At 41.1% G+C, this 21,624-nt stretch overlaps 2 protein-coding genes across 2 annotated transcripts; both read left to right on the forward strand.

Annotated features, from left to right (window-relative positions):
* Positions 1-8,107: 8,107 nt before the first annotated feature.
* LOC110521319 (zona pellucida sperm-binding protein 3) lies at positions 8,108-10,769 on the forward strand. The gene is made up of 8 exons (XM_021598801.2): positions 8,108-8,788; positions 8,876-8,994; positions 9,104-9,207; positions 9,472-9,649; positions 9,833-9,950; positions 10,145-10,227; positions 10,301-10,380; positions 10,632-10,769. The coding sequence occupies exons 1-8, from the start codon at positions 8,270-8,272 to the stop codon at positions 10,694-10,696; spliced, it is 1,266 nt and encodes a 421-aa protein (XP_021454476.2). The 5' UTR covers positions 8,108-8,269; the 3' UTR covers positions 10,697-10,769.
* A 7,348-nt stretch (positions 10,770-18,117) lies between these two features.
* On the forward strand, positions 18,118-20,750 carry LOC110521318 (zona pellucida sperm-binding protein 3). Its single transcript, XM_021598799.2, has 8 exons — positions 18,118-18,740; positions 18,826-18,944; positions 19,050-19,153; positions 19,418-19,595; positions 19,779-19,896; positions 20,105-20,187; positions 20,261-20,340; positions 20,606-20,750. Exons 1-8 carry the CDS (start codon positions 18,222-18,224, stop codon positions 20,668-20,670), a joined length of 1,266 nt encoding a protein of 421 aa, XP_021454474.2. The 5' UTR covers positions 18,118-18,221; the 3' UTR covers positions 20,671-20,750.
* The last annotated feature ends 874 nt before the right edge of the window (positions 20,751-21,624 follow it).

Genomic DNA, 21,624 nt, shown 5'->3' on the forward strand with positions numbered 1-21,624 from the left:
TTTCTCTGTATATATCAATGATGTTGCTCTTGCTGCGGGCGATTGATTCCCTGATCAACCTCTACGCAGACGACACCATTCTGTATACTTCTGGCCCTTCCTTGGACACTGTGCTATCTAACCTCCAAACGAGCTTCAATGCCATACAACACTCCTTCCGTGGCCTCCAACTGCTCTTAAACGCTAGTAAAACCAAATGCATGCTTTTCAACCGTTCGCTGCCTGCACCCGCACGCCCACCTAGCATCACTACCCTGGATGGTTCAGACCTAGAATATGTGGACATCTATAAGTACCTAGGTGTCTGGCTAGACTGTAAACTCTCCTTACAGACTCATATCAAACATCTCCAATCTAAAATCAAATCTAGAGTCGGCTTTCTATTCCGCAACAAAGCCTCCTTCACTCACGCCGCCAAACCTACCCCAGTAAAACTGACTATCCTACCGATCCTCGACTTCGGCGATGTCATCTACAAAATAGCTTCCAATACTCTACTCAGCAAACTGGATGCAGTTTGTCACAGTGCCATCCGGTTTGTTACTAAAGCACCTTATACCACCCACCACTGCGACCTGTATGCTCTAGTCGGCTGGCTCTCGCTACATATTCGTCGCCAGACCCACTGGCTCCAGGTCATCTACAAGTCCATGCTAGATAAAGCTCCGCCTTATCTCAGTTCACTGGTCATGATGGCAACACCCACCCGTAGCACGCGCTCCAGCAGGTGTATCTCACTGATCCTCCCTAAAGGATCCTCCCTGATCCTCACTAACCTCATTTGGCCACCTTTCCTTCCAGTTCTCTGCTGCCTGTGACTGGAACGAATTGCAAAAATCGCTGAAGTTGGAGACTTTTATCTCCCTCACCAACTTCAAACATCTGCTATCTGAGCAGCTAACCGATCGGTGCAGCTGTACATAGTCCATCGGTAAATAGCCCACCCAATTTACCTACCTCATCCCCATACTGTTTTTATTTATTTACTTTTCTGCTCTTTTGCACACCAGTATCTCTACCTACACATGACCATCTGATCATTTATCACAAAATTGTAATTATTTGCCTACCTCCTCATGCCTTTTGCACACAATGTATATAGACTCTTTTTTTTCTTTCTACTGTGTTATTGAATTGTTTATTGTTTACTCCATGTGTAACTCGGTGTTGTTGTCTGTTCACACTGCTATGCATTATCTTGGCCAGGTCCCAGTTGTAAATGAGAACTTGTTCTCAACTAGCCTACCTGGTTAAATAAAGGACAAATAAAGGTTAAATAAATAAAATCTATTTATTATTATAAAAAACTTTGTTCAGTTGAATTTGTAAAACCAAATCTATATTCGGCCCCAGGTTAGACAATGCAATTAATGATAACTTCCTCTGATTAATGAAACAATGCCTTTTTATTGTTTTGTCATGCAATGGTAGTTACACAAATAGGACTTACAATCTAAACTACTTTGAGATTCAGTATGTGCTAATCATTTCAGCCACAGCAAATTACAGTGACTTCCAAAAGTATTGGGACAGTGTTTTTGATTCTGTACTCAAGCAATTTGTATTTGAAATGGTACAACAGCCGAGATTTGAGTGCAGACTGTCAGCTTTAATTTGAGGGTATTTTCATCCACATCGGATGAACCGTTTAGAAATAACAGCACTTTCTGAGCATAGTCCCCCCATTGTATTAATGTAGTCAAAAGTGTAGTATTTGGTTGAATATTCCTAGTATGCAATAATTACATAAAGTTTGTGACTCTACAAACTTGTTGGTTGTATTTACTGTTTGTTTTGATTGTGTTTCAGATTATTTTGTGCCCATAAATAATGTATTGTGTCATTTTGGAGTCACTTTTATTGTAAATAAGAATAGAGTATGTGTCTAAACACTTATACATTAACCTGTTAGATCTCTAGGGGCGCTATTTCATTTTTGGATAAAAAACGTTCCCGTTTTAAGCGCGATATTTTGTCACGAAAAGATGCTCGACTATGCATATTCTTGACAGTTTTGGAAAGAAAACACTCTGAAGTTTCAGAATCTGCAAAGATTGTGTCTGTAAGTGCCCCAGAACTCATTCTACAGGCGAAACCAAGATGATGCATCAACCAGGAATTAGCAGAATTTCTGAAGCTCTGTTTTCCATTGTCTCCTTATATGGCTGTGATTGCGCAAGGAATGAGCCTACACTTTCTGTCGTTCGCCCAAGGTCTTAGCAGCATTGTGACGTATTTGTAGGCATATCATTGGAAGATTGACCATAAGAGACTACATTTTCCAAGTGTCCGCCTGGTGTCCTGCGTGGAATTCGGTGTGCAATTGCCAGCTGCTTGTACTTTACCATTTGATTCAGGGGAGAAACCATGTGTCCAAGAACGATGTATCAATGAAGAGATATGTGAAAAACACCTTGATAATTGATTCTAAACAACGTTTGCCATGTTTTCAGTCGATATTATGGAATTTTCGGATTTTTTTTGGTAGCCAAATGTGATGTATAAAACGGAGCTATTTCTAATACACAAAGAATCTTTTTGGAAAAACTGAGCATCTGCTATCTAACTGAGAGTATCCTCATTGAAAACATCAGAAGTTCTTCAAAGGTAAATTATTTTATTTGAAGGCTTTTATGTTTTTGTTGAAATGTTGCGTGCTGGATGCTAACGCTAATGCTAACGCTAAATGCTAACGCTAAATGCTAACGCTAAATGCTAACGCTAAATGCTAACGCTAAATGCTAACGCTAGCTAGCTACTTTTACACAAATGATTGTTTTCCTATGGTTGAGAAGCATATTTTGAAAATCTGAGATGACAGTGTTGTTTACAAAAGGCTAAGCTTGAGAGATGGCATATTTATTTCATTTCATTTGCGATTTTCATTAATAGTTAACGTTGTGTTATGCTAATGAGCTTGCTGATAGATTTACACAATCCTGGATACAGGGGTTTTTTCATAGCTAAACGTGACGCAGAAAACGGAGCGATTTGTCCTAAACAAATAATCTTTCAGGAAAAACTGAACATTTGCTATCTGAGAGTCTCCTCATTGAAAACATCTGAAGTTCTTCAAAGGTAAATGATTTTATTTGAATGCTTTTATGTTTTTTTGTGTAAATGTTGCCAGCTGAATGCTAATGCTAAATGCTACGTTAGCCATCAATACTGTTACACAAATGCTTGTTTTGCAATGGTTGAGAAGCATATTTTGAAAATCTGAGATGACAGTGTTGTTAACAAAAGGCTAAGCTTGAGAGCTAGCATATTTATTTCATTTCATTTGCGATTTTCATGAATAGTTAACGTTGCGTTATGGTAATGAGCTTGAGTCTGTATTCACGATCCCGGATCCGGGATGGGGAGATCAGAAAGGTTAATGCTGATGCTACCATGATTATGGATAGTCCTGAATTTTATTTGTATTTATTTCACCTTTATTTAACTAGGCAAGTCAGTTAAGAACAAATCTTTTTTACAATGACTGCCTACCAAAAGGCAAAACGCCTCCTGTGGGGACCTTTGGCTGGGATTAAAAATAAAAATCATGAAATAAAAATATAGGAAAAAAGAGAGACAACACAACACTACATAAAGAGAGACATAAGACAACATAGCATGGTAGTTAGATTCAAATGAAGAAAGTTATGAATTAGACATTAACCGTTTTTGGATAGGGGGCAGCATTTTCACTTTTAGATGAATAGCGTGCCCAGAGTGAACTGCCTCCTACTCTGTCCCAGATGCTAATATATGCATATTATTATTAGTATTGGATAGAAAACACTCTGAAGTTTCTAAAACTGTTTGAATGATGTCTGTGAGTATAACAGAACTCATATGGCAGGCGAAAACCTGAGATAAATCCAACCAGGAAGTAGGACATCTGAGGTTTGTAGTATTTCAAAGCTTGGCCTACCGAATACACATTGAGATATGGATAAAGTTGCACTTCCTACGGCTTCCACCTACGGCTTCCACTAGAACCGTCTTTAGCAACTTGAATGAGGATTCTACTTTAAATGAGGGGCTCATGAGACCTGTTTGAGTTAGTGGTCTGGCAGAGAGTCTTGCTCTCTCGTTCCAGTGCTTTTCTGAAGACAAAGGAATTCTCCGGTTGGAACATTATTGAAGTTTTATGTTAAAAACATCCTAAAGATTGATTCCATACATCGTTTGACATGTTTCTAAAGGACTGTAATGGAACTTTTCAAGTTTTTGTCTGGATGAAGTGCCTGCGCCTCATGAAGATGGATTACTGGGCTGAACACGCTAACAACAAGTGGCTATTTGGACACAAACTATGGAACTTTATGGAACAAATCAGTCATTCATTGTTGGACTGAGATTCCTGGGAGAGCCTTCTGATGAAAATCATCAAAGGTAAGTAAATATTTATGGTGTTGTTTCTAACTTTGTTGATTCCAAAATGGTGGATATTCCTCTGGCTGTTTTGGGTTCTGAGCGCCGTCCTCAGATAATGCTTTTTCCGTAAAGTTTAAAAAATATCTGACACAGTGGTTGCATTAACCAGTTGCGGCGAGCAAACCCGGATCCGGGATCCTATTTATAGACCTAAGCTCATTACCATAACGCAACGTTAACTATTCATGAAAATCGCAAATGAAATGAAATAAATATGCTAGCTCTCAAGCTTAGCCTTTTGTTAACAACACTGTCATCTCAGATTTTCAAAATATGCTTTTCAACCATAGCAAAACAAGCATTTGTGTAAGAGTATTGATACCTAGCGTAGCATTTAGCATAGCATTTAGCGTAGCATTTAGCATAGCATTTAGCATAGCATTTAGCATAGCATTTAGCATAGCATTCAGCATGCAACATTTTCACAAAAACAAGAAAAGCCTTCAAATAAAATAATTTACCTTTGAAGAACTTCAGATGTTTTCAATGAGGACACTCTCAGTTAGATAGCAAATGTTCAGTTTTTCCAAAAAGATTCTTTGTGTATTAGAAATCGCTCCGTTTTGTACATCACGTTTGGCTACCAAAAAAACCTGTATCCAGGAGTGTATTTATCCCTGCAAGCTCATTAGCATAACGCAACGTTAACTATTCATGAAAATCGCAAATGAAATGAAATAAATATGCTAGCTCTCAAGCTTAGCCTTTTGTTAACAACACTGTCATCTCAGATTTCCAAATATGCTTCTCAACCATAGGAAAACAATCATTTGTGTAACAGTAGCTAGCTAGCGTAGCATTTAGCGTTAGTATTAGCGTTAGCATTTAGCAGGCAACATTTTCACAAAAAACAGAAAAGCATTCAAATAAAATAATTTACCTTTGAAAAACTTCAGATGTTTTCAATGAGGAGACTCTGTTAGATAGCAAATGTTCAGTTTTTCCTGAAAGATTATTTGTTTAGGAGAAATCGCTCCGTTTGGTGCGTCAAGTTTGGCTACCAAAAAAAAACAAAAATCCAGTCATCAATACGCCAAACTTTTTTCCAAATTAACTCCATAATATTGACTGAAACATGGCAAACATTGTTTAGAACCAATCCTCAAGGTGTTTTTCACATATCTCTTCGATGATATATCCTTCGTGGAAGTGTGCTCTCTGTCCTGAATCCCAGGAGAAAATGCCCGCAATTGAAGATTACGCACCAATTTAGACAAAGGACACCGGGTGGACCCCTGGAAAATGTAGTCTCTTATGGCCAATCTTCCAATGATATGCCTACAAATACGTCACAATGCTGCAGACATCTTGAAGAAACGACAGAAAGCGCAGGCTCGTTCCTGCTGCATTCACAGCCATATAAGGAGACATTGGAAAACAGAGCTTCAGAAATTCTGCTCATTTCCTGTTTGAAGTTTCATCTTGGTTTCGCCTGTAGCATGAGTTCTGTGGCACTCACAGATAATATCTTTGCAGTTTTGGAAACGTTAGACTGTTTTCTTTCCAAAGCTGTCAATTATATGCATAGTCGAGCATCTTTTCGTGACAAAATATTGCGCTTAAAACGGGCACGTTTTTTCATCCAATAATGAAATAGCGCCCCCATAGATTCAACAGGTTAAGGAGAAGTCTATCTTTAATTCTGTGAATAACACTGAGTATTTCTGCAAAATCACCGGATGTTTTGGAATCAAAACATTACTGCACCTAAGGCACCAATGTAAACTAATATTTTTGGATATAAATATGCACATTATCGAACAAAACATACATTTATTGTGTAACATGATGTCCTATGAGTGTCATCTGATGAAGATCATCAAAGGTTAGTGATGAATTTTATCTATATTTCTGCTTTTTGTGACTCCTATCTTTGCTGGAAAAATGGCTGTGTTTTTTCGACTTGGCTATGACCTAACATAATGTTGTGCTTTGGCTGTAAAGCATTTTTGAAATCGGACACGATGGGTAGATTAACAAGATATTTATCTTTCATTTGCTGTATTGGACTTGTTAATGTGTGAAAGTTACATATTTCCCAAAAATATTTTTGAATTTCGCGCTCTGCCTTTTCAGCGGAATGTTGTCGAGCGGAACCCCTGCGCTAGAAAGGTTAACTAAGCACTGATCTGACAGTACTAGATGGACATGGATGGTGAGAAATGGGGGACCAAGCTCTGAACTATAGTCTGCCTTCGTATTACTGAAAAACTTTATTAACCTGAAATAAGTATTGAATTGAGGTAAAAATAAGTTTGAGAATGCATTAAACATAACTGATTTAAGCATATGTTCTTTGGATGGCGTCCATATTGATCATGTCCCTGCTTACAAATATCTGAATAGGTGAAAAGCCGTCTTAAAGCATATTGTGATGTTCGTGCGCACAAATTGATTCCACAACAAGGATATTCGTTCAGGTGGTTTACTGATGATCAGCTTCTAAAGTAAATAATACATAGCACTAAAACTGTCTCATACAGAGTGTGGGCTAGTCATCTCTGGCACAAAACGGGGAGATCCATCATCCATGCAGTGAGATACCAGCCAATTTACAATAGGCAACCTTGGGAACATAACATTAGTGAACAGACCTACACTCCATCTCACAACAAGCTTTTATAGCTGCCTTATGCAAATGACTCAACACTTGAGCATACTTGACTGGGTGGCCAGCACTACACTCCCCTCTAAACAATGCTGAGTCCTTTCAGCAAACACTTTAATAGACTACAGACAATGCTTCACTACAGTCAATATCCTGACGCCTAAACTTGTCCTTTTACAGTAAACATGAACTACAGTGCAATAATTTGTCCTTTAAGTACATCAACGGTATGTTTATTTGTGTCACAACAGTCTTTCCAGAGTTAGCTCTCAGATCTTTTTTTTACACCATCCTCTCAAAGTCGTTGTCTACATCTCTTCAGTCTCTTTCTCTGACATAGTGTTTGTTGGGGCTGTGAGCTGCACTTTTGGATTTGCTCTTTGGCGCCGGCATTATGCAGTAGGTCTAGTGGTGTGGTGCAGCCCTTTGTGTGAGGAGTGGCAGGCTCTTCCATAACATCAGTGTGGGAATAGGAGGGGGAAACATTGGGAGACATTACATGTGCATCTTTGGTTGTGGAGGCAGCTGGTGCTTCAGAGTCCATCTCCAGGTTGATTATTTGAAGCAGGTGTGTTAGCTGGGGCTGGGGCAAATGAGTGGCCCCCCACTCGGGCCCCCGAGGACTGGGGCGGCAGGGTAGCCTAGTGGTTAGAGCGTTGGGCTAGTAACCGGTAGGTTGCAAGTTCAAATCCCAGAGCTGACAAGGTACAAATCTGTCGTTCTGCCCCTGAACAGGCAGTTAACCCACTGTTCCTAGGCCGTCATTGAAAATAAGAATTTGTTCTTAACTGACTTGCCTAGTTAAATAAAGGTCAAATTAAAAATCCCTGTTATAAAAGATACTTTAAAGCAGGGCTCTAAAACCCTGTTCCTGGAGAGTGACTTCCTGTAGGTTTTCACTACCTGATTAATTTGATCAACAAGCTAATTATTATAATCAGGTGTGCTAGATTAGTGTTGGATTGAAAACCTACTGGATGGTAGTTTTCCAGGAATAGATTTGGAGAGCCCGGCTTTAAAGTATTGAGATACATTCAGGTCTGATTGTAGTCAAGTGCAGCTGTGTAACATGTCTGGAAGATCATTCTGTAAATCAAACAAGGGGTGGTCAAACTAAGACAAAGAGATACAAAATGGCAGTTCAGTAACATTGTGGTTGTTGTTAACATATACGAATTGTCAAGAAATATATAACGTAGAGGGAAAATAAACAAATTATGATCAAAATAGAGAACAATGGAATTTTGTATTAAAATCCTTCTGCTTCTTACCGTTAGCTGTTTAGCTAAAGTTGAGAAGATTTTTCGGGGCCAAGAATCACCCAGTCAAGCTTCCCATGCCCCTGGGAGATTTGTTCCACAGTACAGGCCTGCACTAGAACCAGCCAGCTTTCAACTAAGGCCTGTGCAATGGCCCGCCAGGGTCCAGAGACCGACGCAAGTTCAAAACCCTTTCCTCCAGTCAAAGCAGACCTTCAATGAGCCTTTGACCTGGAGATATCCTGAAGATCCAGTCAAAGAGGTGCAGTTGGCTATTGATGAGCAGAGACCGCTGCCTGTGCCTGCCAGTAGCATTGCAGTTCAATGTGGGGTGAATGCTGCCCATGTGGAAGTCAAGCGAGATCTGCTCGGTATAGGCCAACTCATTCACCCAGCGGATCTCTCCCTGGGAGGCTGTGCTGTCACCGGGGAGGATGTTTCCGCTCAAGTGCTGTTCTTCGACACGGAGCTGCACGGATGTGGCAGCACACTGACGGTAACATTGACCTTTAGCATCATTAGGATTTTGTAAGGTTGACTACCATTGATTTTCTTACAATGCAGTTTGCTGCTCTGATTCCAGATGACTGAGGATTCACTTGTCTATGTCTTCACACTCCGTTATACACCAGCCACCCTGGGCAGCAGCCCCATTGTTCGGACTAGAGAAGTGGTGGTCTGGGTTGAGTGCCACTATCAAAGGTGAGTTGACTACACCTGCATTGTGGAGTTTTATTTATTTTGTCAGTTCAATCAACTTTGGATACACTTCCTTGGACTTCTGGTTTCACATTTAAAGACTCCTTTACAGAAAGCATGATGTGAGCAGCGGTTCAGTGAAGCCCACCTGGAATCCCTATGCCTCCACTATGGTTGCAGAGGAGCTCCTCTACTTCTCCCTGAGGCTAATGACTGGTTAGTAACTGCTTGTCCTTGCCATATTGACGTTGCTCTTGTCAGGCATTGACTTAAGTGCTGTCTCTGCACTTGTTTGTAAACCATGGTGTTGCCAACTGGCAAATGTAACCGCCGCTTAGTTATTCGAATGAGGTGGCTACCCCAGAGTACAAAAGGATGGCAGTTATATTTGCCATGATAAAACCACACTGCTGATGTACAGACCCTGCTCTAGTTTATCTGACTTGGAATAAGCATTAGACTGTTGCCTTGTCTTTGCAGACAACTGGCAGTTGGAGAGACCCAGCAAAGAGTACGTCCTTGGAGATAATATTAACTTTGAAGCTTCTGTCGTCCAGTTCTTCCATGTGCCCCTCCGAGTCTTTGTGGACAACTGTGTAGCCACAGTCATCCCAAACGCCAACACTGTCCCAAGATATGCCTTCATCGAGAAGCGTGGGTGAGTATCCTTTGTAAGGCACTTGATCTAGTTCAAGGACTAATTGTTTGCTTTGATCTGCTAAGGAAAGCATTTCCCATTCCCTCCACCTGCCCACACTTCAGATCAACAGCCATCTTGAATGGCATCCTTCCAGAGTTTCAGCAGTGTAGGCAGCCTAATTTTGATTTTTGTGGCCTTCAGTTGTCTGGTCGACACCAAGCTGACAGGCTCCAGGTCCCAGTTCATACCTCGCACCATGGATGACACGCTCCAGTTCCAGATCAAAGCCTTTAGGTTTCATGTTGTGAACACTGGCTCAGTGAGTAGTTAATCCTGAGATCTTCTGCAAATTAGCTTCGGAATGTCCACATTTATAGAATTGGCAGGTTTGTTGAGCTTCAATCATAAATGAAGTATAGTATGGCCGAAATGACGTTGCTTTAAATTGGTGTCAAATCTATTAATTCTTATGGGGTACCGATGCTGAGACTTCAACAAATGTAACTTCAACAGCTTTACGTTACCTGCCTCCTGAAAGCCACATCCGCTTCATCCCCTATTGATCATGAGAACAAGGCTTGTTCCTTCTCAAATGGGTAAGTCTGGGTATATATGGCAGGGTGTGCACTCTGCTTGTACATACTATATGCAACACTCTCTTTTCAATAGATGGCGCGAGGCCAGTAAGAAAGACCAGGTGTGTGGCTGTTGTGACACAGACTGTGGCATGAGAAGGGAACCGGATCCAGGTACATGTGCACTTCAGTCCAGTGTTGCTCAATCGCTTCCTGGGTGCCTCCCTGGGGTGCACATTTTTTTTTGTCCTACTACAGTACCTAGTGACTTGATTCACCTAAACCTTTGGCTAAACTGGCGGTCAGTGCTTGGCTGGAACAAAAAAAGTGCACGCCTGAGTCACCCAGAAATTGACTGAGAAACAATCATTTTGTGAAGTTTAATTCTCAGTTCTCCTTATATAGACATGGTCTTCTGCTCTTAGGTTTTCAGTGGGAGCAGGACATTTCTGTTGGTCCTCTCAACATAAAGGAAAAGCTTCTTGACTGATGGTGTAATGCTCAACTGGACTGGCTTCCCTGCCCAAATGCATTCTGGATGATGAAAAATATATCTAGATGAAGGTTTTTGTCTTGTGCATTTTGTTCATTGACTAGCATGAGCTTTTGTAATGTTTAACCCAGGTCTAAAATGAAGTTCATCAACTCCCTGATTCTGTATTTGAAAGTGAAGATATAACTTGATTGCTGACATAATGTTTTGGTATGAAACTTAGCAAAACAAGAATCGTTCCTTGTTTAGTACTCTGTGAAAATCTGGTGTAACCAGTGAACTTCGGCAGTGAGGCAAAGGTACATATTTCAGGGCTTGAAATTGCCTTGTCTCATGACTTAAATATTGATAAAACAATTAAAATACAGTGCTGGTGGGGCTACCACTCATAGGAACCATCTGATATTTTATTTGAACTAAAATGTGACTTTCACAATTAGGTCTCTTCCAATGTACTATATCTATCCCGTTAAAATGTGAATCAATGGACTGCAACAATGCAAATTATATTTTAGATTGTCACAACCAATAGTAATTAAAGGACTAGTCTCTACCAAACCATTACATTAGTCTTGTTTAGTTACAGGGTGTATTCCTACCTACTGGAAAAGTAGTCAACACTTTTAGTTCAGGAACTGTGGGTTTGATTTAAAAAGGACTTAATACTTTTGAGTGGGCAGGGACAAATAGAAAATACATGACCTTTCTGTGTTTAGAGTAGCTATACCGTAAAAGATGTCTCGATTATATGTAATGAAACCCTGAAATGGGGTCTTTGCAACCTTCGTAGTGGTGAATGCATTGTGTTACAAGCTCATTTGCTGGTATTTTTTAGAAAGCGTTTGAAATAATGTTTAAAAAAATGTTTCACCTTTATTTTACCAGGGAGGCTAGTTGAGGAGAAGTTCTCATTTGCAACTGCGACCTAGCCAAGATAAAGCACAGCAGTACGACACATGCAACACAGTTACACATGGAATAAACAAAACATGATAATACAGTTGAAAGAAGTAAACAAAAAGTCTACATACAGTGAGTGCAAATGAGGTAAGATAAGGGAGTTAAGGCAATAAATAGGCCATGGTGGCAAAGTCATTACAATATAGCAATTAATCACTGGAATGGTAGATGTGCAGAAGGTGAATGTGCGAGTAGAGATACTGGGGTGCAAAGGCGCAAGATAAATAAATACAGTATGAGGATGAGGGTAGTTGGATGGGCTGTTTACAGATGGGCTATGTACAGGTGCAGTGATCTTTGAGCTGCACTGACAGCTGGTGCTTAAAGCTAGTGAGTGAGCAATGAGTCTCCAGCTTCATAAATTTTTGCAGTTCGTTCCAGTCATTGGCAGCAAAGAACTGGAAGGAAAGGCGGCCAAATTAGGAATTGGCTTTGGGGGTGAAGAGTGAGCGATACCTGCTGGAGAGCGTGCTACGAGTGGGTGCTGCTATGGTGACCAATGAGCTGAGATAAGGCGGGGCTTTACCTAGCAGAGACTTGTAGATGACCTGGAGCCAGTGGGTTTGGCGACGAGTATGAAGCGAGGGCCAGCCAACGAGAGCGTACAGGTCGCAGTGGTGGGTAAGTATATTGGGCTTTGGTGACAAGACGGATGGCACTGTGATAGACTGCATCCAATTTGTTGAGTAGAGTGTTGGAGGCTATTTTATAAATGACATCGCCAAAGTCGAGGATCGGTAGGATGGTCAGTTTTACCAGGGTATGTTTGGCAGCATGAGTGAAGGATGCTTTGTTGCGAAATAGGAAGCCAATTCTAATTTTGGATTGCAGATGCTTAATTTGAGTCTGGAAGGAGAGTTTACAGTCTAACCAGACACCTAGGTATTTGTAGTTATCCACATATTCTAACTCGGAGCCGTCCAGAGTAGTGATGCGGGACAGGCGGGCTGGTGTGGAGAATGATTGGTTGAAGAGCATGCATTTAGTTCTTCTTGCATTTAAGAGCAGTTGGAGGCCACGAAAGGATAGTTGTATGTCATTGAAGCTCGTTTGGAGGTCAGTTAACACAGTGTCCAAAGAAGGGCCAGAAGTATACAGAATGGTGTCGTCTGCGTAGAGGTGGATCAGAGAATCACCAGCAGCAAGAGCGACGTCATTGATGTATACAGAGAAAAGAGTCAGCCCTAGAATTTAACCCTGTGGCACCCCCATAGAGACTGCCAGAGGTCTGGTCAACAGGCCCTACGATTTGACACACTGAACTCTTTCAGAGAAGTAGTTGGTGAACCAGGCGAGGCAATAATCTCTTATCCATCTCTTATCGATGATGGTTATGATATCGTTTAGTTCCTTCAGCGTGGCTGAGGTGCACCCATGACCAGCTCAGAAACCGGATTGCACAGCGGAGAAGGTACGGTGGGATTCGAAATGGTTGGTTATCTGTTTATTAACTTGGCTTTTGAAGACTTTAGAAAGGCAGGGCAAGATGGATATAGGTCTATAACAGTTTGGGTCTAGAGTGTCACCCCCTTTGAAGAAGGGGATGACCGCGGCAGCTTTCCATTCTTTAGGGATCTCGGACGATACGAAAGAGAGGCTGAACAAACTGGTAATAGGGGTTGCAACAATGGCGGCGGATAATTGTGTTTGATGCATTTCACACAACTCCATGAAACACCTCTTATTCCTCCACACATTCATAAAAATCCATATTTATCCACCATAATAGAAGTGGAAAGGGTCCAATGGATTTGCAGACTTCCATTCTTCTGGAGTTCTCCAGCTGTAAAAAAGAAACAAACAAGTTAAATTATGCAAATGTTCAACTGCAAGACATGGTGAGAATTTGGAAAAAATAAAGATGCAATACTTTTGATTTTCAGTAAACACTGTGAAGGACTTAGGTCATCAAATAATTATATCCAGCTTTTGTTCGGTATGTTTAATTATTTCAATGCAAAAGCTTTCAAATGAGATTTACTTAACCTTTTGTATCAGAGCACTGGGTGTATGTAGCAAGTTAAACTCACCAATCTCTAGGCAACACTAAACCCATTATTACATTAATTAACCCTTATGGCTTTGCCTTTTGCAGTGCTAGACAAATATTACAACAGAAGCTTTATCAAAATTATTCGTTAGAACATTTGAGGTAACCCAAGAAGCTGACAGTGTTAAGTGTACGATAACAAAGTTCATATTTTTTTTAACGCTTTTGAGTAATTTTTAAAAAATCTTTTTGATGGCTCTAATTTGCACCTCTGGGGTGTTGCGTCTGTCATTGTGTTCATCGCTCTCTGAATAATACACTCGCTCTCTATGAAATAATTATAATGTTAAAGAAACATTTGAATGGTGAAAGCTGACCCAAGAACAGCGCTGCTTTTCAAGCCTATCCTCTTTTTCTTATAGATGACCACTGGCTTATAATGCCTTGTAAATTATAATGCATGTGTTTCCCCCTGCCCACATATCTGTGTTTAATATTAGACTACATATACAGTCAAAACATTAAGGACTGGCAGTACATCTGTCAGTCTCTCTTCCTCTCTCTCTTTTTTCTTCTATTGAATTTGATATAACACCATCTGTGTTTGTCATAGAAGGATGGGATTAGTTTCTGTGGATGCAGACAGATTTCCAGCATTGTGGTTCATTTGACAGGCCGTCTGATGAGTGAATTATAATTTCGGTAGGACTTTCCAGTCTCCAATGGTGGTGGATATGTCATGTAATCCTACACCAGAATGCCTAGTTAATACAGTCAAATATTATTTTATATATTGACAAGTCAAATGACTGCTCTAACAATGGAAATGCAACTCCTCAAATATGGAGGTGAGATCAGACGCGACCACTAGACCACCAGCCCATGAGAGGGCAGATACCCTAGTAGCCTCACTGGCTGAAGAGAAAATTAGATTTTTTTTTTTACATTTTAGAAGTGAAGCAAATAGCCTAAACATTGATAAAACAATTAAAATACACAAACTGCCCCCAACTTCCCCTTTAACAGATTCATTTGGATTATTTAGCATTCATGCATTCAATGTTTTATTTTAATAGGCCTACATGATGACTTGTGTATAATAAAAATAACTGTATAAATGTCTAGCAGATGGCTATTGCCTTACCTATGTGTCATAAAAGCCAGTCTAATGACTTCTTAAGCTATAGGGCAAGTATAGTGCAAGTTTTTCCTCACATTTAATTATTTGCAAATAGGGACAGTTTCGTGAAAACAAGACACACTGATTTCACATTAAAGAAATACGATAAGATGAACACATGCACTATACAGTTGAAGTCGGAAGTTTACATACACTAAGCTGACTGTGCCTTTAAACAGCTTGGAAAATTCCAGAAAAGTATGTCATGGCTTTAGAAGATTCTGATAGTCTAATTGACATCATTTGAGTCAATTGGAGGTGTCCCTCCGAATGTATTTCAAGGCCTACCTTCAAACTCAGTGCCTCTTTGCTAGACATCATGGGAAAAAGAAAAGAAATCAGCCAAGACCTCAAAAAAAAATTGTAGACCTCCACAAGTCTGGTTCATCATTGGGAGCAATTTCCAAAAGCCTGAAGGTACCATGTTTATCTGTACAAACAATACAGTAAAAATGAGTCCGATATCGACATAGCCTCAAAGCCTCAAATTTGACCCAAATTAAACAATTGAAAGGAAATGCTACCAAATACTAATTGAGTGTATGTAAACTTCTGACCCACTGGGAATGTGATGAAAGAAATAATAGCTGAAATAAATCATTCTCAACTTTTATTCTGACATTTCACATTTTTAAAATAGAGTGGTGATCCTAACTGATCTAAGACAGGGAACTTTTACTTAGATTCAAATGTCAGGAATTGTGACAAACTGAGATTAAATGTATTTGGCTAATGGTGTATGTAAACTTCCGACTTCAACTGTATATACAAAAGTATGTGGATGCCCCTTCAAATGAATGGATTTGGTTATTTCAGCCACGACAGGTGTATAGAATCGAGCACACAGCCATGCAATCTCCATAGACAAACATTGGCAGTAGAATGACCTTACTGAATAGATCAGTGACTTAACGTGGCACCGTCATAGGGTGCCACCTTTCCAACAAGTCAGTTCGTTAAATTTCTGCAAAGCTGGAGCTTCCCCAGACAAATGTAAGTGATGTTATTGTGAAGTGGAAACATCTATGAGTAATAACGGCTCAGCCGTACAAGGCCACACAAGCTCACAGAACGGGACCACTGAGTGCTGAAGCACGTAAAAATTGCCTGTCCTCGGCTGCAACACTCACTACCGAGTTCCAAACTGCGTCTGGAAGCAACGTCAGCAAAATAACTAATCGCCGGGAGCTTCATGAAATGGGTTTCCATGGCCGAGCAAGCCTTAGATAACCATGCGAAAATCCAAGCGTCGGCTGGAGTGGTGTAAAGCTTGCCGCCATTGGAATCTGGAGCAGTGGAAATGCGTTCTATGGAGTGATGAATCACGCTTCACCATCTGGCAGTCTGACGGACTAATTTGGGTTTGGCGGATGCCAGTAGAATGCTACCTGCCACAATGCATAGTGCCAATTGTAAAGTTTGGTGGGGGAGGAATAATGTTCTGGGGCTGTTTTTCATGGTTCGGGCTTGGCCGCTTACTTCAGCGAAGGGAAATCTTAACGCTACAGCATACGATCACATTCTAGACGATTCTGTGCTTTCAACTTTGTGGCAACAGTTTGGGCAAAGCCTTTTCCTGTTTTAGCATGACAATACCCCCATGCACAAAGTGAGGTATATACAAAAATGGTTTGTTGGGATCAGTGTGGAAGAACTTGACTGGCCTGCACAGAGCCCTGACCTCAAATCCATCGATCACCTTTGCCATGAATTGGAACGCCAACTGCGAGCCAGGCCTAATCGGCCAACATCAGTGACCGACCTCACTAATGCTCTTGTGGCTGAATGGAAACAAGTCTCCAGCAGTGTCTTCCCAGAAGAGTAGAAGCAAAGGGGGACCAACTCCATATTAATGCCCATGACTTTGGAATGAGATGTTTAACAAGTAGGTGTCCACATACTTTTGGTCATGTTGTGTGCATATATTATTATTTTATTTTTTTACCAATCAACCCGAATAAAAGGTGGTCTGGCCCTTCTGGCATATGCCAGAATTGCCAGAAGGCCAATCCGCCAATGTCTCCAACTCTGTTCCTGGAATGCGACTGTCCTGTCGGTCGTGGCTCCAGCCCTAATGTAGCACAATTGATTCTAATAATTAGCTGGTTAGTAAATTTAGTCAAGTTAGCTACAATTGGAGTTGGATTGAAAACCTACAGGAGGGTAGGGTAGCGCTCCAAGAACAGGGTTGGAGATCCCTTTGCCTTGTTTCCCAAAAGCATCTTAAGGCAAAATGCGTTGTTAGAACCTTTGTAGGAGCATAGTTAAATCTATGAGCTGTTTCCAAAACCATCGTTATTAAATGTGCACTTGATAACACTCATAAACGAATGCTTGCCTCAGTGCATCCTTACATTATTTTTTGGCCTCCCGTGTCACTTTATACACAGATCATCTCCGCTAAACATAGAATCACATGGTTTATCTTATCTCTATGACTGCAGATAACTTCAGAACAAAGTTGACTACCAAAAAAAGTTGTCTTTGCAATTGATACAAATATGACATAAAAATAATCTTCAAATGAAAACCACAACCATTAAAATAAAGAGTGGGCCTATTTCATATTCTAATGTGCCAATTGTAGACTGTAATTTGCCTCAATATATTTCATGATGTGTAGCCGAAAGCGCACAATGGGGAAAATGTGTGATTTAATGCATTTTTATTTGGTAAGCATTAGAATAACCTGCCTCAATATTTGCAGCCATAAGGTGGTAATATCTCTCTAGGAATTGATCTGTCTATTCAAATGTTAAAATACACATTTTGAATGGAGAAAGTTTTCACTTTCTTTCGATCCCATCAGTATCGACACATACTTCAACAATGCACTTAGCGACCATTCTCTCTGCATGTCGTTTTGGGAAACATGTTTTACATCTTCGGTTGTTGTGGGAAAGATGCATCATTAAAAAAAACTCATAAGGCTAAATGCCATTGCTATCAGGAAACCTGTCCAAGGACATTATAAATCAAGAATGGGCCACTCCAGTCCTCAGTGGCCAGAATAATGTCACACTTCTTCCCCATCCCTAGCTAACACAGCTGATTAAACAAATTGTATTTTAAACTAAAGATTATGATTAGTTGATTATTGGAGTCAGGTGTGTTAGCTGGGGCTGGCGCAAAAGTGTGACACCAATCAGGCCCCGAGGACTGGAGTTGACCATCCCTATTATAAATGAAGATACTTGACAGTATTGAGATACATCCAGTTCAGATTGTGGTATATGTGCAGCTGTGTAACATGTCTGGAACATCATTAGGTAAATCAAACAAGGGGTGGAGTCATACTAAGACAAAGGGATACAAAATGGCTGTTCAGAGACACTGTAGTTATTGTACATGTCAAAGAAATATGTGCAATTGCAACTAGAAACTAGAGAATAATGGCGCTCTGTATTACATTCCTCCTACTTCTTACCTTTGGCTGTTCAGCTACAGTTCAGCAGCTTTATCGGGAAGCGGAATCTCGGAGCCAAGTGGCACATGCCCCTGGGAGATTAGTTCCACAGTATAGGCCTGTTCAAGAACCAGCCAGATTTCAACCCAGGCCTGTGCAATGGCCCGCCACGGTCCAGACACCGACGCAAGTTCAAAACCCTTTCCTCCAGTCAAAGCAGACCTTCAATGAGCCTTTGACCTGGCGATATCCTGAAGATCCAGTCAACGAGGTGCAGTTGGCTATTGATGAGCAGAGACCGCTGCCTTTGCCTGCCAGTAGCATTGCAGTTCAATGTGGGGAGACTGCTGCTCGTGTGGAAGTCAAACGAGATCTGCTTGGGATCGGCCAACTCATTCACCCAGCGGATCTTACCTTGGGAGGCTGTGCTGTCACCGGGGAGGATGCTTCCGCTCAAGTTCTGATCTTTGTCACTGAGCTGCACGAATGTGGCAGCACTCTGACGGTAACATTGAGCATTAGCCTCGTTATGACTTCTAGGTTGACTACCATTGATTTTCTTACAATGCCGTTTGCTGCTCTGATTCCAGATGACTGAGGATTCACTTGTCTATGTCTTCACACTCCGTTATACACCAGCCACCTTGGGCAGCAGTCCCATTGTTCGGACAAGAGAAGTGGTGGTCTGGGTTGAGTGCCACTATCAAAGGTGAGTTGACTACACCTGCGTTGGTTCTTTTTTTTTCTTCAGTTCAATCAACTTTGGATACACTTCCTTGGCCATTTGGTTTCACATTTAAAGACTCCTTTACAGAAATCATGATGTGAGCAGTGGTTCAGTGAAGCCCACCTGGAATCCCTATGCCTCCACTAAGGTTGCAGAGGAGCTCCTCTACTTCTCCCTGAGGCTAATGACTGGTTAGTAACTGCTTGTCCTTGTCATATTGACATTGCTCTTGTCAGGCATTGACTTAAGTGCTGTCTCTGCACTTGTTTGTAAACCATGGTGTTGCCAACTGGCAAATGTAACCGCCGCTTAGTTATTGGAATGAGGTGGCTACCCCAGAGTACAAAAGGATGGCAGTTATATTTGCCATGATAAAACCACACTGCTGATGTACAGACCCTGCTCTAGTTTATCTGACTTGGAATAAGCATTAGACTGTTGCCTTGTCTTTGCAGACAACTGGCAGTTGGAGAGACCCAGCAAAGAGTACGTCCTTGGAGATAATATTAATTTTGAAGCTTCTGTCGTCCAGTTCTTCCATGTGCCCCTCCGAGTCTTTGTGGACAACTGTGTAGCCACAGTCATCCCAAACGCCAACACTGTCCCAAGATATGCCTTCATCGAGAAGCGTGGGTGAGTATCCTTTGTAAGGCACTTGATCTAGTTCAAGGACTAATTGTTTGCTTTAATCTGCTAAGGAAAGCATTTCCCGTTCCCTCCACCTGCCCACACTTCAGATCAACAGCCATCTTGAATGGCATCCTTCCAGAGTTTCAGCAGTGTAGGCAGCCTAATTTTGATTTTTGTGGCCTTCAGTTGTCTGGTCGACACCAAGCTGACAGGCTCCAGGTCCCAGTTCATACCTCGCACCATGGATGACACGCTCCAGTTCCAGATCAAAGCCTTTAGGTTTCATGTTGTGAACACTGGCTCAGTGAGTAGTTAATCCTGAGATCTTCTGCAAATTAGCTTCGGAATGTCCGAATTTACAGAATTGGCTGTTTTGATTCACTTCAATCGAAAATGAAGTGTGCTATGCCCAAGATGGGTTGTTGTACCCAACATGACGTTGCTTTGAATTGATGTCAAATCTACTAATTCTTATGTGGTACCAATGCTGAGACTTCAACACATTTCAACAGCTATACATTACCTGCCTCCTGAAAGCCACAACAGCTTCAGCCCCTATTGATCATGAGAACAAGGCTTGTTCCTTCTCAAATGGGTAAGTCTGGGTATATATGGCAGGGTGTGCACTTTGCTTGTACATACTATATGCAACACTCTCTTTTCAATAGATGGCGCGAGGCCAGTAAGAAAGACCAGGTGTGTGGCTGTTGTGACACAGACTGTGGCATGAGAAGTGAACCGGATCCAGGTACATGTGCACTACAGTCCAGTGTTTGTTATTCCTGGGCAAAAATGTGCACCTAGGGTGCACACTTGTCCTAATCAAGTACTTACAGACTTGATTCACGTAAGCCCTTGGCTGCAATCTCTAGTGCTAGGCTGGAAGAAAGTGCACCCTCTGCGTAAATTATTTGTTCTGTTTCTTGCTATGTCGGACCCCAGTAAGCCGACAGCAACAGCTAGTATAATGGATCCTAATATATCAAATCAGGAAGGTTTTCTGCTCTTCCCAGGTTTCCGGTGGGAGCAAGAAACCTCTATTGGTCCTCTCAACATCAAAGAAAAGCTTCTTGACTGATGGCCTATTTAATCATTTGGACTGACTTTCCTGTTGAAAAAAACACATTATGGATGATTAAAAATATATGGATTTCAAAAGGATTTGTCTTGAGTCTTTTGTTCATAAGCTTTTTTAACGTGTAACTAGGTGTAAAATGAAGTACTACTTTCTGCTTGCTAGCTACTGTCAGGTTAACAAGAGGTGGTAGCTAAGCTTCTTTACAAACAAATTGGGTAAGTATCACCATAGGATTTTTAACATTCAAAGCAACTGAGAAGTCAGTGGCAGGAAATGTCACCTTAGCTTGCTACAGAACTTCTGCGTTATTGGTTGTTCTTGTGTCTTATCAGCCAACACCACTGCACAAACCTGTCACTATGACAACTAGTGTAGCCTTGTCTGAAAATGTCCACTTTGGTTATTTGATACTTGTTTGGACAGTCTGTAGTCACACTGATTTGAGCATTAAGGCCTGCAGTGTGAATAAGGCTTTAGGCTATTACCATCCACAATAAGCATCTTAACCTTAATACCAAAATATGACTTGCACAATTTCCCATCAACCTCTGGGGGAGGGAATAGAAGCAGTCCTTCCCAAAGTATTTGGCCCTTGACAATGTCCTGTGAATCGCTGGACTGAAATGATGCAAATTAAGTTAGAGCGTTGCACATTCTATAGTAAGAATAGTAGCCTACACCATTACAGGCTGCACTGAACTGCTGATGTTAAATACGGATTTTCTGGTCGTAATGAAAGGTGCGGCTGGCTTGAGTTCAGTGTGCACTGTGTCAAGAAGCAGTGCGGCTTGGTTGTTTCAGATGAACAAATGGCTCTTAACCTTCGCCTCTCTGTACGGGAGTTGCAGCGAGGAGACTAACTGCCACTTGGCTATTATGACTTTGGAGAAAAGGGGGGTTAAGAAATGTATACATTAAAAAGGATTCAGACACTTTGCAATGAAACTTGAAATT

The sequence above is a fragment of the Oncorhynchus mykiss genome, chromosome 30 (genome assembly GCF_013265735.2).
Source record: "Oncorhynchus mykiss isolate Arlee chromosome 30, USDA_OmykA_1.1, whole genome shotgun sequence".
Taxonomy (NCBI): Eukaryota; Metazoa; Chordata; class Actinopteri; order Salmoniformes; family Salmonidae; genus Oncorhynchus; species Oncorhynchus mykiss.

What these genes read in the sequence shown, in the direction of transcription:
- LOC110521319 (XM_021598801.2), top strand. Translation starts at nt 8,270, where the DNA reads ATGGAATTTTGTATTAAAATCCTTCTGCTTCTTACCGTTAGCTGTTTA. An exon ending in GCCTTCATCGAGAAGCGTGG is followed by an intron (nt 9,650 to 9,832) that starts GTGAGTATCCTT and finishes TGTGGCCTTCAG; the next exon opens with TTGTCTGGTCGACACCAAGC. An exon ending in GCTTGTTCCTTCTCAAATGG is followed by an intron (nt 10,228 to 10,300) that starts GTAAGTCTGGGT and finishes TCTTTTCAATAG; the next exon opens with ATGGCGCGAGGCCAGTAAGA.
- LOC110521318 (XM_021598799.2), top strand. Translation starts at nt 18,222, where the DNA reads ATGGCGCTCTGTATTACATTCCTCCTACTTCTTACCTTTGGCTGTTCA. An exon ending in AATGTGGCAGCACTCTGACG is followed by an intron (nt 18,741 to 18,825) that starts GTAACATTGAGC and finishes CTCTGATTCCAG; the next exon opens with ATGACTGAGGATTCACTTGT. An exon ending in CTCCCTGAGGCTAATGACTG is followed by an intron (nt 19,154 to 19,417) that starts GTTAGTAACTGC and finishes TTGTCTTTGCAG; the next exon opens with ACAACTGGCAGTTGGAGAGA.